Below are 17,553 nucleotides of genomic sequence, written 5' to 3' on the forward strand. Positions count from 1 at the left end.
AGAGTGCCATCTCTACCTCCTTCTGCACCCAAAGAATCTCCTTGAGGTCTCTCATCTAAATACTGACCCACCAAACCCCTACTTCATTTCCCAAAACCGACAGGATGCCAGTGAAAGATGCTATTGTGTCACTGCAGGACATTCATTTGATCACTCTTCCCTTGTAGGAAAGAAGGGCTTAAAAGCCAGATGCGAAATGACCAAGGGGAGCTAGCAAACAGGGGAGTTTGTAGGAGGGAGAAAGAATAAACTCAGCATGGTTCAGAAAAGCCACATCGCCAATGCCAACACTGCTCCTGGCTCCTCCACCTGCTCCTGCGTCCAGACAAGACAACCCAGCCATGGATGTCTCTACCCAGGTCCTGATGTGGAATTGCAGAGACTGTGGCCTGCATTTCCTCATCACAGAAAGCCAGGCTGGACGGGACCATCCAGTGTGAGAGGGGCCTACTGGTACAATCTCTCAGGAAGCAGGAGGGAGAGCTACAGGAGGAGGAGGCTAGGTTGAGGAGCATCCATGCATATGAGGAATTAATTGAAAATATTCATATGGAAACATCCAAGCTTGAGGCAGCAATCCAGCTGGTCAGGACTGAAGGAACGCCACCAGGGGAGGAGAAAATGGCTCCTTCACAGGGAGGAAGCTGGCTGCTGGTTACTTCTGGCAGCAGGCAGTGCTCTCCACCCCTGCCCCACTCCCAAACCACTATCTAGAAAGATAAAAAACTGGTATGCTACCCTGGCAACAAGGGATGAGGAATTTCCCCAAGGGTGGCGGGGGAGAAGCCATGTATCCCAAAGGTTGGGAGGATCGCAGCCACCACTCCCAGGAAGAAACTAAGGGTGGTGGTGGTCGGTAATTCCCTTCTAAGGATGATGGAGGCATCCATCTGCTGGCCTGACATGGCATCCTGGGGCCCATATCCAAGACATTATGGAAGGACTGCCAAGGATTATCCAGCCCTCTGACTACTGCCCTATGCTGGTCATCCACATGGGCACTAATGATAATGCAAAGTCTCACCCTGAGCAGATCAGAAGTGACTACAGGGTTCTGGGAGTGAGGGTGAGGGATAAATTGTTCTCAACCACTGAGGACAGGACAAAAAGTAATGGTCTTAAATTGCAGGAAGGGAGAAGAGTAGACATTAGGAAAAACTGCCTACGTATATAGGCAGTTAAGCACTGGAACAAATTACATACGAAGGTTGTGGAATCTCTGTCATTGGAGGTTTTTAAGAACAGGTCATACAAACACCTGTCAGGGATGATCTAGATCAGGGGTAGCCAGCCTGAGGAGGAGCCAGAATTTACCAATGTACATTGCCAAAGAGCCACAGTAATACGTCAGCAGCCCCACATGAGCTCCACCCCCAGTTCCCAGCGCCTCCTGCGCACCGGCAACTCCGCCAATCAGCATCTCCCCCTCCCTCCCCACACCTCCCGATCAGCTGGTTCATGGTGTGCAGGAGGCTCTGGGAGGGAGAGGAGGAAGAGCAAAGGCATGGCAGGCTCAAGGGAGGGGGCAGGAAGGGGTGGAGCGGGGGCAGGGCCTGGGGCAGAGCCAGGGATTGAGCAGTGAGCACCCCCCCCCCCGGCACACTGGAAAGTTGGCGCCTGTAGCTCCAGCCCCGGAGTCGGTGCCTAGACAAGGAGCCGCATAGTAACTTCGGAAGAGCCGCATGGGGCTCCGGAGCCCCAGGCTGGCCACCCCTGATCTAGATAAAACTAACTCCTGCCTCAGCACAGGGGACTACTATACTAGATGACCTATCAAGCTACCGTCCAGGCCTACATGTCTCTGATTTTCTGATTAACTAACATGAAACTTTCATCCTGATGAAAGAAACATTTGATTGTTATATTCCCAATTCTGTGATTCGCCATAGAAAACAAAATCCTTCAAACCTGAATTCTTCATAGGATGCCACCTTCTGGTGAACGGCTCGGAACTTGGCATCGTTTTCTCTTTGATACTTTTCATCAGCAGCAACAGCAGCCTGCAGTTCTCTCTCCAAAGCACAAAAATCTATCGCTCCAGTTTCCTCCATTTCAAAAACCTGAGAGCCACACATATAACCACGAGAGTGACTTCAGGTGCATACGCATCAGACAAGAGATACTCCTCACTCTTTCCCATCTATCCATTTCATCACTAGAGTTCTTGTTAGACTCACTATAAGTAACTAATAATACAGCGTGTCATGCGTTAATGATCCCACCTCAGCCAGGCAAACTCCTGTCTTAAATAATCACTTCAAAGTATGCCATAGGTGCTGGAACTAAGGGTCTGGGGGTGCTGCAGCACCCCGACTTGAAGTGGTTTCCATTATATACAGGGTTTACAGTTTGGATCAATGGGTCTCAGCACCCCCACTATACAAATTGTTCCAGCACCCCTGAAGTATGCCCAAATTTTCCAGTGCAATTTTGTTTAACCTGTAGTTAAAGACCAGCCTCTACTACACAAATGCTTTTATTCTGGACTCCCATTTAGTCACTGAAAACAGGCATCATTGTATATCACTATCATCAGACACCCTAAACGTTGACTTAAGACTGCCAGGATATAAACGTTGTTAAAAATACAGACTAAGAATGTTATAGTTAATAAAGCCTAAGGGTCAAAAAGAATGGCAAGGGTCATGTTGCCAGAGAGTATAAAAAAATTTACAGTTCACACATACTCTTAACAATATTCAGGGTCAGATACAGACAATGAAAATAAAAATACTATGTGCCAGTCAGGCACGCTTCCTCATGCTGAGTAGCATGTTACCCTTTATTTCAATGGCAATACTCATGGAGTAATGTACTTTTCAAAGTGCATAAGGGTGTGGCACCCTGTGTTTTATTTTCAAAGTGCTGAAGAAAAGTTCCACGTAGCTCAAAAGCTTGTCTCTTTCGCTAACAGAAGCTAGAGAGACAAGGTGGGTAAGGTAATATCTTTTATAGGACCAGCTTCTGTTGCTGAGAGACAAGCTTTCAAGCTACACAGAGCTCTTCCTCAGGTCGGGGGTCGCGAGGTACTCAGAGTGTCACAGCTAAATAAAAGATCAAACAGATTACTTATGCTAAATAACGAGGAGTCCTTGTGGCACCTTAGAGACTAACAGTTAGGCCTGAATAAAGACTGGGAATGGATGGGTCACTACAAAAAGTAATTTTCCCTCTGCTGATACTCACACCTTCTGGTCAACTGCTGGAAATGGGCCATCTTAATTGCATTGGCCTCATTAGCACTACAAAAGTAATTTTACCTCCCTTGGTATTCACCCCTTCTCGTAAACTGTTGAGAATCAGCCACTTCCACCTTAATTGCATTGGCTCATTAGCACTGACCCCCCACTTTGTAAGGAAACTCCCATCTTTTCATATGCTATAATATATATTCTTCTTACTGTATTTTTCACTTCATGCATCTGATGAAGTGGGTTTTAGCCCATGAAAGCTTCTGCCGAAATAAATGTGTTAGTCTCTAAGGTGCCACAAGGACTCCTCATTGTTTTTGCTGATACAGACTCACACGGCTACCCCTCTGAAACCTGTCATTAAGCTAAACAGTTAGCACATATTCTAAGGGGCCGTTAAAGGTAAAGTGGTCCATTAACATCCCTGTGCCTTAGGACACCCCCTTTGTGTAGGGTTTCAGAGTAACAGCCTTGTTAGTCTGTATCCGCAAAAAGAACAGGAGTACTTGTGGCACCTTAGAAACTAACAAATTTATTAGAACATAAGCTTTCGTGGGCTACAGCCTGATGAAGTGGGCTGTAGCCCACGAAAGCTTATGCTCTAATAAATTTGTTAGCCCCGGCGTGTAGGCTTCCCACACAATAACTATAGCTGGGGTGGTCCTGGCAGGGGCGCGGGGGCTCTAGACCAAGGGTGGGCAAACTACTGCCCGCAAGCAGGATCCGGCCCTCCAGCCGTTTTAAGCTGGCCCTCGAGCTCCCACTGGGTAGCAGGGTCTGGGGCCGCTCCAAGCCCCACTCCAGCGCTCCACCCAGGGTCGGGGCCACTCCACGCGGCTCCTGGAAACCACAGCATGGCCTCCCTACGGTGCACCAGCCGGGGAGCAGGGTTGGGAGCCACTCCACAAGGCTCCCAGAAGCTGCAGCATGACCCGCTCCGGCTCCTACATGCTCCAATGGCCCCCTCCGGTGCTCCAATGGGAGCTGCAGGGGTGGTGCCTGCGGACGGGGCATGCTGCTGCTTCCAGGAACCACTTGAGGTAAGCGCCGCCAAGAGCCTGCACCCCTGAGCCTTTCCCCAAGCCCCAACCCCCTGCCCCAGCCCTGATCCCCTTCCCGCCCTCCAAACCCCTCATCCCCAGACCCCCCTTCCTCAAGACCCTGCCCTGATCCCCCTCCCGCCCTCCGAATCCCTCAGTCCCAGCCCGGAGCACCCTCCTACACCCCGAACTCCTCATCCGCAGCCCCACCCCAGAGCCCGCCCGCACCGCCCAGCCCTCTTCCCCAGCCCAGCCCAGCGCCCCCTCCCACACCTTGAACTCCTCATCGCTGGCCCCACCCCGGAGCCCGCACCCTCCAACAGAGCCCTCGCCCCAACCCCAACTGTCTACGCATTCATGGCCCGCCATACAATTTCTAGTCCCAGATGTGGCCCTCGGGCCAAAAAGTCCCCCGCCCCCATTAGCTCCGGCTCTACGATTCCAGCGGTGCCCCCCGCCCCAGGATTGCCAGGGAGCAGCCAGGGGACGGTTGCGGTGATGGGGGCCCCCCCCGCCCCCGCGGGATCACAGCGGCCCAGCGAAGGGAGCAGGGGCCCTGGCCACGCCCCGGGCCTGCGGGGACCCCGGGCTAGCCCTGCCAAGGGGGCGCAGAGCTGGGCGGGACTGTTCCCGCCGGGACCGGTCAGTGCAGGGGGCCGCCCGCGGCTCGGGGCCAGGCCCCCAGGGAGCTGAGGCCCGGGGACCCCTGCTCCGCCCCGGCCTCACCTGCCGTCTCCATAACAACGGCCGCGCCGCGGGGCCGAGGCCCCCGGCTAGAGGTGTCCCTGCCAAACGCCTGATCAGAACCGACTACACAGCCGAGACGGTCCGGCCCCAGGGGCCGCGGACCCAGCTGGGCCTACACCTCCGAACGCCCCGCCCCGGCCGCGGCGCTGGCTGCAACGGGGTTTGAAGCGGCCCATTGGGCAGTCGTACCGCTAGCCCCCGGGCCCTTCCGCGCTGCTGTCGCACTGTCGCAGGCAGCGGCCGCCGGAACGGAAGGCGCGGAGCGCGAGCGTTGGGTGAGGCGTGCGGGCCCTGCCTGAGCTGGGCCATGGCGCCTCTTGGGAGGGGAAGGGGGGCTGCGTGCTGCTGATGGGACGTTGGTGTGGGGGGGACGCTGGGGGCTCTGGATGAGGTGATGTGGAGGGGGGATGCAGGGGGCTGGCTGGGGGAAGTTGGGGGATGTGGGGAGACGCAGGGGGTTCTGAGAGGGGGGATGTGGGGGACTGGCAGAGGGGCTCTGGGAGAGGGGGTGTGGGGGACTGGCTGGGGGTGATGTGGGGGGAAGTTGGGGGTGCGGCGATGTGGGGGCTCTGGACGAGGTGATGTGAGGAGACGCTGGGGGGTGTGGGGAGATGCAGGGGGCTCTGGACGAGGTGATGTGGAGGGGGGATGCAGGGGGCTGGCTGGGGGGTGATGTGGGGGAAGTTGGGGGATGTGGGGAGACTCTGGGTTCTGAGAGAGAGGATGTGGGGGACTGGCTGGGGGTGATGTGGGGGGAAGTTGGGGGGTGCGGTGATGTGGGGGCTCTGGACGAGGTGATGTGGGGAGACGCTGGGGGGATGTGGAGGGGGATGCAGGGGGCTCTGGATGAGGTGATGTGGGAGAAGTTGGGGGATGTGGGGAGACGCAGGGGGTTCTGAGAGGGGGATGTGGGGGACTTGCTGAGGGTGATGTGCGGGAAGTTGGGGGCTGTGGTGATGTGGGGGAATGCAGGGGGCTCTGGACGAGGTGATGTGGAGGGGGTGATGTGCGGGACTGGCTGAGGGGCTCTGGAGGGGGTGATGTGCTGGGGCTTGGTAATGTAGGGGGTGCTGGTGATTGGGGCTCGGAAGGGTGTTGGAGTGCTGGGGTCTGATGAAAGGGGTTCTGGAGGGGGTAATGTGGAGGACTTGGCAGAGAGGGGTTATCTGGGGGCACACTGGGTGCTTGTGCTGGGGGCTTTGGGGAGGATGACATTTGCCAGCGATGCTGGGTGCTGGCAGAGGGAACTCTAGGGAGGATGATGTGGGGGTGATATGCTGGGCGTGGCATGTAGGATGGGCTCTGGTTGCTGATTAACCAGGGGCTCTAGGGTGGGTGATGTGGGATGGGTGCTGGTGAAGGGGGGGGGCCATGGGGGGAGCACTGGGTGATGGCGGAGAGAGTCAGTTATCAAATGTGTTTAATAAATAAACTTAAATGACAGGGTGGAGGGATGGGGGCGGGATGCAGCTTCATCCATGGTGCAGGAAAACAGTTGCCCCGATTATTCTAGTTACACATGGCTTTGTCTCTCTTGGTACTTAGCATCATGGACACAGACCTGTATGATGAGTTTGGGAACTACATCGGGCCAGAGCTCGACTCCGATGATGATGATGATGAACTGGGCAGAGAGGCCAAGGATCTTGATGAGGTGCAATGAAACTTGCACAAAAAAATCTTAATTTGTATTTTCACCAAAATAACGTAATACTGAAATGAAGGTTATTCATGTCATAAGTTTTCCTACTCCTGCTCTAACCTGTTTCTCCTGAATTTTAATCCTGACTACAGTTATCAACCAATCTCTGGTGCAAGCTGAAAAGTAACTATTCCTTCTGTGTCAGTGTCTCCTGTCCCCAGAAAATGATTTTTTCTCTCTCTCTCTCTCTCGCTCGCTCTCCAAAAAAAACAAAACAAAACCCCACACCACAGCAAACTTACTTAATGTTTTCAAGGAAAACTTTGATGTACTATTAACTATTCTGATTTAGTAGATTTCTAAAAACAAAGTATCTAAAAATATAATAAAAATTAAAAATCTAATAAGAAGCTGCCCTCTTGATAGTCAGAAAAAGACAAGGAAATTCAGCTTCCACTTGAATGTGTGAAAAAATAAGAAACTTTCTCTGTTTTAAGTGAGTTTCCTTGCTGTTGTACGCATTCAAATAGGAGCTCCATATCTTGTGTTTTAAGCAAGATCCTTACACTGAGTCCCTCATTATTTTACTCATACTTTCCGGTGTCTCCCATTAAGAGATGTTAACACCAACACATGACACTATTAGTCATGTTTAATGCATGACTGGAAGGTGTTCAGAGATTATGATGATGAGCTTGGTGTAAGAACATAGAATAGAGGAATATGAGTAGTATTTATATTCATGAAAACAGAAACAGCCGCTGATATGTTTAGGAATGGTGCTGAAAATCGCTCTTTCACTGTGAGTTCTTTGGTAGATCTTTAGTGATCTAAGAAATTGGAACTAATCACTGGATTGTTCCTTTAAAGAAGTAGCGCTCCTAATGGTGCCAGTATTTATATGTATATGCAAAATAATCATTATTGTACTAGTGAAATCATAACTCACACACGTGGGGTTTTGGGGTTTAATGGACAGGGTTTGGTAGCTGCACTTTGATGCAGAAGGGGTCCACTGTGTCTCACTACTTGTACTGCCAGCCTTGGGTACGTTGTGCACATGGATAAAGGGTACTGGTATCAATTGCTTGCTGTGCAAGCATCACTTGCATGTGGCATTGGTATCTGTTTTAAAGATGACCTGCTGTTCATTGTGGCTATCTGGAATGGATTCAAGGTGGAAAAATGGCCTCCAAACTGAAAGTGGGGGAGCCCATCAGAACGTTTTTCTGGACCTGACTTTGATCGGTGCCTGATACAGCAAGACTGGGACCTGCACTGCAGTTGCATATGATCTAGATTCTAGTTGTAGTTATGATGGCCAGATTCTTTTCCAGCTGCGTCAATGACTTGAAGTGTGACCATCAGCTAATCACATACCCACTTACTGCCTCCAGTTTCCTAACTGTAAAATAGGAGTTTAATGTTTGTATAGTGCTTTGAGATCCTTGGATGGAAAGCTCTAAAGAATAGCAAAGTATTGTTCTTGGTTTCAGCTTGATGATGACGACGACGACGATGATATAGGAGATCATGATGAAGATCATCCTGGAATGGAAGTGGTACTGCATGAGGATAAGAAATACTATCCTACTGCAGAAGAGGTTTACGGGCCTGAGGTAGAGACCATAGTGCAGGAGGAAGATACACAGCCTCTCACTGGTGAGTAATGAGAGGTTAGTAAACTGTGGGTGCGATCAGGGAGGGTTTCTTAAAACAAACTTGTAAGGGAGAAGGAAAATAAAGTCTTGCTGCTGGCAGTATCGTTAGTTTCCTCACTTCAGAATTCTCTCTGGTTAGGTTTGGTTTGTCGTTTTAACAGAAGTTCTGTTGAGATAGTTAACAAAGAAGAATTTTGTTCATAAGTTACTTTAAAGATAGCAAATAAAAACTTATTTCAGTTTAGTTTCTGATCCTCTGCACATACAAGAGTTAAAGGGATGCCATCAACTTGAAAATCACAGTGCCAGCTTAAAGTTTTGTCTACTATTTATTACAGTTAACCTCTAAAATTAGAGAGAATGCTGGGGCTGAGGGGTACTAGGGAATACCTTTCCATTTTTCTTTGGTTTGTTTTCAGAGCCTATTATTAAACCTGTGAAAACCAAGAAATTCTCCCTGATGGAGCAGACGTTGCCTGTCACCGTGTATGAGATGGAGTGAGTACTGTGTGGCTTTCTTTTTCTTTCAAAAGTTCGTATTTGGTTCAAGTCATTCATACAGCGTACCCTTTGCTTTCCCATGTTCGCAGCCTGAGAGGAGGTAAGAGGGATTGGTATGTACCACTCGGAGGAAAAAGCTGCTCTAGAGTGGAGGTGAAAACGTCTTGTCTTCCAGCTTTCCAAAACAGCAGCAGTTTGGCCTTTCATTGGCATAGGGATACCATCAGCAGAACTGCAAGAGCAGCTGGTTTCCCTTTTTCTAGCTAGAGGGGAGAAGGAAGAAGGTACAAAAGGAACTGAAGCTTAAAAATGCATTCCCATATAAAGGGACCTTTATATCATATGATATAAATACATCATCTGTTTTTCCCAAAGTACAGAACAGAAATATTTATTGAACACTTCCATCTTTTCAGCACTGTTATTGACAGTTCTACTGTTTCATCAAGTAATGGATCAATACCATTGGTCCTATACTTAATCTCTGTGGGTCAGCTTCACAGTCTGTGAATTGAGGATGTTTACGTACCTGGCAGGGAGCTAGGAGAATGAATGTTCTAAAGCACTTCAAGACCCTGGGTTGAAAGGTGCAACTGAAGTGCCAGGTCTTACTGGGGGATCGTACTGTGGGCAGAATAGAAGCAGCTAACTGTCATTTGTTTCTTCCCTTCCTCTAGTTTCCTGGCAGATCTGATGGACAACTCTGAGCTGATTCGGAATGTGACCCTGTGCGGGCATCTCCACCATGGCAAGGTAGAATGAATACAGGGCTGTGCCTGGCTGAGGACAGAGGGTGTTTTCTGTGTTAATGAATCAGCTGGTGCTGTTGAAGGATAACAGCACACTTGTGCAGGGACATGCCTTGTTAAATAGCACCTGTGTAAGAGCTCACTGGCTCACAGTAGTGACTGTTTTTTTAATTAGGAGGCCAAGCCGATTGTTGATAGTCTCTCAGTGGTTATAGTAGTAAGCCAGAAGCCAGTTTATGCATTCAGTTCTGTGTTCTCTAGCTAATGCATGTGTAGTTATGTAACTCTGCTTTAAGAAGTGATGTGTACGCATCAGCTTGGGAGTGTTTGATAGTATATATCAGTACAATATGTAGGTAGATCTAACCGATTGGGGGAGAGAGGAGCAATACCCTTACCGTTGCCTTGTCAAGGCTGCCTTCTGCTGTGATGCCTACAAAACCAGGCCTGCTCCTCACGGATAGGGAGCTGACAGAGTGTGACAGTCCCTCTTTCCTTCCCTCCTTGCTCTTACTAACTCCCACATTTTCCCCTCTACTCCCAATGAATAAAGAAAGGGAAAAAACCCCAAATGTAACTAGTCATGCTGTGTACATTCTTCACAGTGTTCATCTACTTGTATGTTCTTTCCCTGTTGAACATCAGAACGGCCACACTGGGTCAGACCAAAGGTCCATCTAGCCCAGTGTCCTGTCTTCCAACAGTGTCCAGTGCCAGGTGCCCCACAGCAAATGAACAGAACAGGGAATCATCAAGTGATCCATCCCCTGTCGCCCATTCCTAGCTTCTGGCAAACAGAGACTAGGGAAACCTTCCCTGCCCATCCTGGCCAATAGCCATTGATGGACCTGTCTTCCATAAATTTATCTAGTTCTTTTTTGAACCCTGGTAGAGTCTTGGCCTTCACAACATCCTCTGGCAAGGAGTTCCACAGGTTGACTGTGCATTGTATGGAAAAAATACTTCCTTTTGTTTGTTTTAAACCTGCTGCCTGTTAATTTCATTTGGTGGCCCCTAGTTCTTGTGTTTATGAGGAGTAAACAATGCTTCCTTATTTACTTTCTCCACACCAGTCATGATTTTATAGTCCTCTATCATATTGCCCTTTAGTTGTTTCTTTTCCAAGCTGGCAAGTCCCAGTCTTATTAATCTTGCCTCTTACGGCAGCCATTCCATACCCCTAATCATTTTTGTTGCCCTTTTCTGAACCTTTTCCAAGTCCAATATATCTTTTTTGAGATGAGGCAACCACATCTACACCCAGTATTCAAGATGTGGGTGTACCGTGAATTTATATAGAGGCAATGTGATATGTTCTATCTTATTATCTATCCCTATCTTAATGATTCCCAACATTCTGTTTGCTTTTTTGACTGCCACTTCACATTGAGTGGATATTTTCAGAGAACTATCCACAATGACTCCAAGATCTCTTTCTGGAGTGGTAACAGCCAATTTAATCCCCATCATTTTGTATAGTTGGGATTATGTTTTCTAATGGGCATTAGTTTGCATTTATCAACATGGAATTTCATCTGCCATTTTGTTGCCAAGTCACCCAGTTTTGAGAGATCCTTTTGTAGCTCTTCGCAGTCTGCCTGGGACTTAACTATCTTGAGTAGTGTTTTGTATCATCTGCAGATTTTGCCACCTCACTGTTTACTCCTTTTTTCAGATCATGTATGAATATGTTGAATAGGACTGGGCCCAATACAGACCCCAGGAGGACACCACTATTTACCTCTCTCCATTCTGAAAACTGACCATTTATTCCTAACCTTTGTTTCCTATCTTTTAACCAGTTACCAATCCATGAGAGAACCTTCCCTCTTAACCCATGACTGCTTACTTTGCTTAAGAGCCTTTGGTGAGGGACCTTGTCAAAGGCTTTCTGAAAATCTAAATACATTATATCCACTGGATCCCTCTTGTCCACATGCTTGTTGACCCCCTCAAAGAATTCTAGTAGATTGGTGAGGCATGATTTCCCTTTACAAAAACCATTTTGATTATTCTCCAAGAAATTATGTTCATCTATGTGTCTGACAATTTTGTCCTTCACTATAGTTTCAACCAGTTTGCCAGGTACTGCAGTCAGGTTTACCTGGGGTCCTGTAATTCCTGGGGTCTCCTCTGGAGCCCTTTTTAAAAATTGGTGTCATATTAGCTATCCTTCAGTCATTTGGTACAGAAGCTGATTTAAATGATAGTTACAGACAACAGCTGTTAGTCCTGCAATTTCACATTTGAGTTCCTTCAGAACTCTTGGGGGAATACCGTCTGGTCCTGGTGACTTATGACTGTTTAGTTTATCAGTTTGTTCCAAAACCTCCTCTAATGACACCTCAGTCTGGGACAGTTCCTCAGATTTGTCACCTAAAAAGAATGGCTCAGGTTTGGGAATCTCCCTCACGTTCTCAGCTGTGAAGACTGATGCAAAGAATTCATTTAGTTTCTCCGCAATGGCCTTATCGTTCTTGAGTGCTCCTTTAGCATCTCCATCGTCCAGTGGCCCCACTGGTTGTTCAGCAGCTTCCTGCTTCTGATGGACTTAAAAACAGAAAATTCGCTATTACTTTCTGAGTCTTTGGCTAGCTGTTCTTCCAGAAAAAATTTTGGCCTTCCTAGTTATATTTTTACACTTCATTTGCCAGAGTTTATGCTCCTTTCTATTTTCCTCACTAGGATTTAACTTCCACTTTTTAAAGGATGCCTTTTTGCCTCACTGCTTCTTTTACTTTGTTGTTTAGCCAAGGTGGCTCTTTTTTGGTTCTCTTACTATGTTTTTTAATTTGGGGTATACATTTAAGTTGAGCCTCTATTATGGTGTCTTTAAAAAGTTTCCATGCAGCTTGCAGAGATTTCACTTTTGGTGCTGTACCTTTTAATTTTTGTTTAACTAACCTCCTCATTTTTGTGTAGTTCCCCTTTCTGAAATTAAATGCTATAGTGCTGGGCTGCTGTGGTGTTTTCCCCACCACAGAGATGTTAAATTGAATTATATTATGGTCACTATTACCAAGCAATCTAGCTATATTCACCTCTTGGACCAAATCCTGTGCTCCACTTAGGACCAAATCAAGAATTGCCTCTCCTCTTGTGGGTTCCAGGACTAGCTGCTCCAAGAAGCAGTCATTTAAGGTGTCAAGAAACTTTATCTCAGCACCAGTGAATGCTGAAGCGTGTGTACCAAGAAAGGCCATTACGCGTTTGGCAATCACTTGGTAACCAAAAGCTTCAGTGGCACAATAAGGTGATCATCCCAAACCTGGCTATCTATGTTTCTAATGATCGAATCGCCCATTACTAATACCTGTCTCTTCCTAATAACTGGAGTTCCCTCCTCTGGAGAGGTATCCTCAGTGCGAGAGGATACCACAACATCATCTGGAAGGAGGGTCCCAACTATGGGATCGTTTCCTTCTGCTCCAGTTGGATGTTCTCCTTCCCTGAGACTTTCACCCTCCTCAACAGCACAGAGGCTATTAGACTGGGGGTGGGATCGTACTATTGTGTCCTGGAAAGTCTCGTCTGTGTACCTCTCTGTCTCCCTTAGCTCCTCTGTCTCAGCCACCCTGGCCTCCAAAACCCATACATGCTCTCTGCGGGCCAGGAGCTCCTTGCACCGAATGCACACATATGCCACCTGCCTACATGCTGCATTGGGTGCAATACACTGGGTAGCCCCCACTCTGTTGCTGGACTTCTGCCTGCATTCTCTTTTTACTCCTGCCACTGGTTCCTTTGTTGTCCTTTTGTTTTTATCAGGGGATGTTTTGTTAAGTTTAAAGAAGTTTAAGAAATGTTAAGTGTATGTAGCGCCCCCTGTAAACTCCCTCACAAAACTCCCCTGTTAGCTGCTCCTGTTCACTAGCTCCTCTCGTTGCTTAGGAGCGGGCTCTTTAAAGCCCTGGTCTTCCTGAGTAGCCCCACTCCATGGTTAAGGGTTGTTCCTGACCCTTCATCTCTTGTGTGTGCTTTAGATTGGAAGCCCTTCAGGGCTCAGATTACATCTATTTATGTTTGTACTGGTGTCCAAACAGTGAGGCCCCCATCCTGAGTGGGCCCATAGTAAAATTGTAGTAGTATTAATGATCTGTCAGTTACTTTATCATTACTCTGATAGTTTTAGTCCCTTGAGAGATTGCTATCACAGATTCTCCACTTCAGGTAACATACAATTAGCCACCAGCTCCGCTCCCTCTCACCTCTCTGGCTAAAATAGCAAAGATTTGGTGGCCCATCTATATCTGCTTATCAGCCATACGGTCACCTTGCTTTTTCTTGCCTTTTTCATACTTTCAGACTTGTTTTGTGGATTGCCTGATAGAGCAGACGCACCCAGAGATCAGGAAGCGCTACGACCAGGATGTAAGTGGCTTTTCAATATGTTCTGATCGTTTGGGATGACAGGAAGGCAGAGGGTGCTCACATTCAAATAGAGAGATTCTGTGCATGAGGGAGAATGCAATCTAAAGGTTAGAGCCGAGAACTGGAAGTCAGGCGTCTGGGTTTTGTTCTTAGCTCTGCCATTTATTTACTGTGTTGTTTATATGTAGACAGCCATCACTTCCTAGTTCAGACTTCAAAAATGTTTGATATAAAGACATCTTGTTTCATGATCTGACCCTGAGAACTGTGTCTGTTTCTGCAGCTTTGCTACACTGACATACTGTTCACGGAGCAAGAGGTAAGTGCACCTTGAGATAGCAATTAACTCTGGCAAACTGCACTCAAGCTGCAGAAAGTCATGAAAAAATTAATTCTTCACTCGTAATGCTTCCGAGTGTGACCTCTTTTGCCCTGTATGTTGGGAGGAAAGTTCATTTTGATTCATCACACCAGTTGATCTGTAAACCAAGGATCTTATTGCTTCAAGCAATGACAAGCAGACCAAACCTTATGTTCCTTCCATTACTCTTGCCTCCTTATATATAACCTTAGTAGTCACGTTTAATTAAATAAAAAAGATATACTCAAGCTGACCACCTGTGGCAATCTGGTCAGTTGTCCTTGTAGTTGAAACTGCCAAGAGTTTCTCTGATGCTGAGGCTAACTGACCAACGTAGTATTATGAAAGGGCTGTTTAATATCCTGCATGTTGGAGGTAAATGTAAAATTGGTGATGGGTGTATTATTTGGATGGAAGACCAGTGAATGCTGAAGTGTGTGTACCAAGAAAGGCCACTATGCATTTGGCAATCACTTGGGAACCAAAAGCTTCAGTGGCACAATAAGGTCAGATAGACCCAGACTGGCCAGCCAGCCAGATCACCTTAAGAATCCGGGTGGCACTTGATCTGCAAGGGGGGTTTGCCATGATGATGACGACGGTTATAAAGTTAAACTCTTTAATTTCCGAGGCTGTCCCAGTGGCACGCGTGGGTTCGGTCTGTGAAGGGAAGGCGCGGGGCAGGGGGTATTTGCTGCTGGGGCAGTGGAGGGTGAACTCAGAGATCAGAATAAACAGATTCCATTTTTCATAAATCCTGGGCTTTCTGGGATTTGAGCCTTTAGACTGAAACAACAAGGTGTCCGGTGGCACCTTAAAGACTAACAGATTTATTTGGGCATAAGCTTTCGTGGGTTAAAACCCCACTTCTTCAGATGGCTTATGCCCAAATAAATCTGTTAGTCTTTAAGGTGCCACTGGATTCTGTGTTAGTCTGTATCCACAAAAACAACACAGCTACCCTCTGATACGTACAACCTTTAGACTGGGGGCTTTGATTATATTTAAAAACAAACTGGGTCATGCTGGTTACACGTTGTTGGTGCAGAGTCATGTCTGGGCCTGTTCTGTCAACTTCGTATTTCCATCCCTTCACTGTTTCTTTACACTGCGTATGGGCAGAGCTCGTGCCAGGGCATGACCTGGTGGCAGCAGCGAGAAGGGAGGCAGAAGGAATTAATTCTCCCATTAGCTGAGTGCAGTATTCAGGAGATTTCTCTTTCCTCAGATGACCTGGGTGTTAGCTACTGCTCGAGCAGGTTTACTGGGTGTCTGGATCAGAAGCCCAATCCAGTATGGCAGGAGAATGGGACCTTGGGATGGATGGGCGATTTCCTGTGTCTTGTCTGATGAATTCTCCTTCCATGGTTGACTGCCACTTCCTTCAGTCATGTTGCACTGTAATTTATCTGCTCATCCTGACTTCATTTCTTTCAGAGGGGTGTTGGAATCAAGAGCACCCCGGTAACTGTTGTTCTACCGGACACCAAGGGGAAATCATTTCTCTTCAACATCATGGACACGCCAGGTGTGTTGAGCTGATCCAGACACTAACAATTTGTGGGCTTAATCCTGGCCGTCCTGCTTGTGAGTTAGTCTCAGTAAAGCCAGTGGTGCTATTGGTGTGAGTAAGAAATGCACGTTTCAGTAAAGGCTTCCACAAATGGGCCCCAGTTCATAAAACCTATAGGTCTTCTGAAAGAAGGTGCATAGACATGAATGGAATATTAAAAATATAAACCACTGTCTGACAAAGGAGGGTCTGAGGGGGGCTTTGGTGCTAGGGCATAATGGAGTTTTGCGCCAAACCAGTTGACATTTTCTCAAATCCAGTGTCTGTCTATTTAAATCTCATAGACCAGTTATTCAGTTTAGACTTTATAAAGTGCAACGACACTCGGAAAAGTTTCCCTTCAAAGATGACCTCCTGGGGTTTCATGTTTACTCTTAGTGATTCCATTTCAGCCCTAACAGAGCTTCAGATCTGACCTTCCAGCTGGCTGCTCTCTGCTTCTGAAGACACTACCAGCTATAGAGAGATTTTGCAGCTGGAATTTAGCTGGTAATTTTTTGTTTCTGATGCTTAAGGCAGCATAGGCTTCAGCTCGTGCTCTCTTAGCTGGACTAGTTCCTTCGTGACTAACAGGACTGAGAACATTGCTTTCTCACTTTTTCGAGGTCAGACAAGATGATCAGAATGGTCCCTTATTGACCTTGGAACCTATGAATCTTGTTTGTGTATGAGCTGAATCAGCAGAGGTGACTTAAATATATGGGAAGTAGATGTGTGGCCAGATTTTCAAGGTCTCAGCACCCATGTTTGGGCCAGATTCTTCCAAAGTGCGATTGTGAGACTTACGCTTAGGTTTTCAGAAGAACTTGGTGCCTGCCGTACTGAGCTCTTTTGAACACGTGGTCCATTTGGGCAAGAAAGTGAAATGCATTCATTCCTGCTCTAAGCAGAGCCACACTTCTGCTTGCTATGAATGGAGTTACAAAACAGCCTGGGACTGGAGACTGATACAGCGCATTACAAAATAACACCCCTGTTGTGTCCAAAGAGCTTTCAGTCGAAGCCAAGGAAAGACAAGCACAGAAGACACCAGAAGAGGGAGGAGGGTTTTGCAGGGATTATACCGGTTGCTGCCCAACTCTGCTCCTTAGCTTAGTTCATTCACTTCTCTGAAAGTACTACTTTAATTACCACCTTTCCACAGGCATTTGCACAAAGATCTGGGGATAGAGTTACAGTTGCAAACAGATGACTATTAGAAACAACATTAGTAGCATGCTGTAGTCTCAAAAATCAGCATAAGACAGTGTGGAAGGTCCTTATACACAATGCTGGCAACAGTGCCCTGGCTAGATTAACTGAGGTGCTTTCTGCAAGGCAAAGGAACACCATTCTTCTCACCCGTGCCCTCTGGAGTGCAAGCTTGTGACCAATGACAGGTTATCAGAGGTGCGGGCAGCTTTCCCCACTCCAGTGAGTCATTTCTGTGAACTGGGCTCACTGAGCTTTAATTGCTTTTGTTTTGAAGGCCATGTGAACTTTTCTGATGAGGTTACTGCCGGTCTTCGAATTTCCGACGGAGTTGTGCTTTTCATTGATGCGGCCGAGGGGGTAAGTGTTAGTCTCTTTTACCTCCTGTGGATGTATTTCAGAATCTCATGAGCTCCTTGATCCTGACTTCAGTCTAGCTGAAGCAATCTGTGTAGAGTTCATTTGCATTAGTGATGGGGCTCTTTGGAGGCTGATTTAGAATGGGTAGCATTTTCTAGGTATTGAA

General features: G+C 47.5%; 2 protein-coding genes across 4 annotated transcripts in view; one reads left to right on the plus strand and one right to left on the minus strand.

The window, feature by feature from the left end:
• DNAAF19 (dynein axonemal assembly factor 19) overlaps positions 1–17,553 on the minus strand; it is a 180,587-nt gene that overhangs the window by 9,779 nt on the left and 153,255 nt on the right. Inside the window, exons 1-2 of one of the 3 annotated variants that reach the window (XM_074940567.1) lie at positions 5,168–5,187; positions 1,909–2,060 (exon numbers count right to left, since the gene is read on the minus strand). In XM_074940567.1, coding sequence (XP_074796668.1) covers positions 1,909–2,051 — 143 coding nt within the window. In that variant the 5' untranslated portion in view covers positions 2,052–2,060; positions 5,168–5,187. Of the gene's footprint in view, positions 1–1,908; positions 2,063–4,957; positions 5,109–5,167; positions 5,188–17,553 lie in introns of those variants that run through there. The other 2 variants (XM_074940565.1, XM_074940566.1) reach the window with 2 other exon arrangements.
• The window catches only part of EFTUD2 (elongation factor Tu GTP binding domain containing 2), a 37,767-nt gene continuing 25,309 nt past the window's right edge, over positions 5,096–17,553 (plus strand). The window contains exons 1-9 of the mRNA XM_074940554.1: positions 5,096–5,253; positions 6,524–6,632; positions 8,117–8,282; positions 8,701–8,779; positions 9,460–9,535; positions 13,837–13,902; positions 14,186–14,221; positions 15,701–15,791; positions 17,305–17,387. Of these exons, the coding sequence (XP_074796655.1) occupies positions 6,528–6,632; positions 8,117–8,282; positions 8,701–8,779; positions 9,460–9,535; positions 13,837–13,902; positions 14,186–14,221; positions 15,701–15,791; positions 17,305–17,387 (702 nt within the window). The 5' untranslated portion in view covers positions 5,096–5,253; positions 6,524–6,527. The remainder of the gene's footprint in view (positions 5,254–6,523; positions 6,633–8,116; positions 8,283–8,700; positions 8,780–9,459; positions 9,536–13,836; positions 13,903–14,185; positions 14,222–15,700; positions 15,792–17,304; positions 17,388–17,553) is intronic.

Source organism: Natator depressus, chromosome 27, assembly GCF_965152275.1.
Source record: "Natator depressus isolate rNatDep1 chromosome 27, rNatDep2.hap1, whole genome shotgun sequence".
Classification (NCBI taxonomy): domain Eukaryota; kingdom Metazoa; phylum Chordata; order Testudines; family Cheloniidae; genus Natator; species Natator depressus.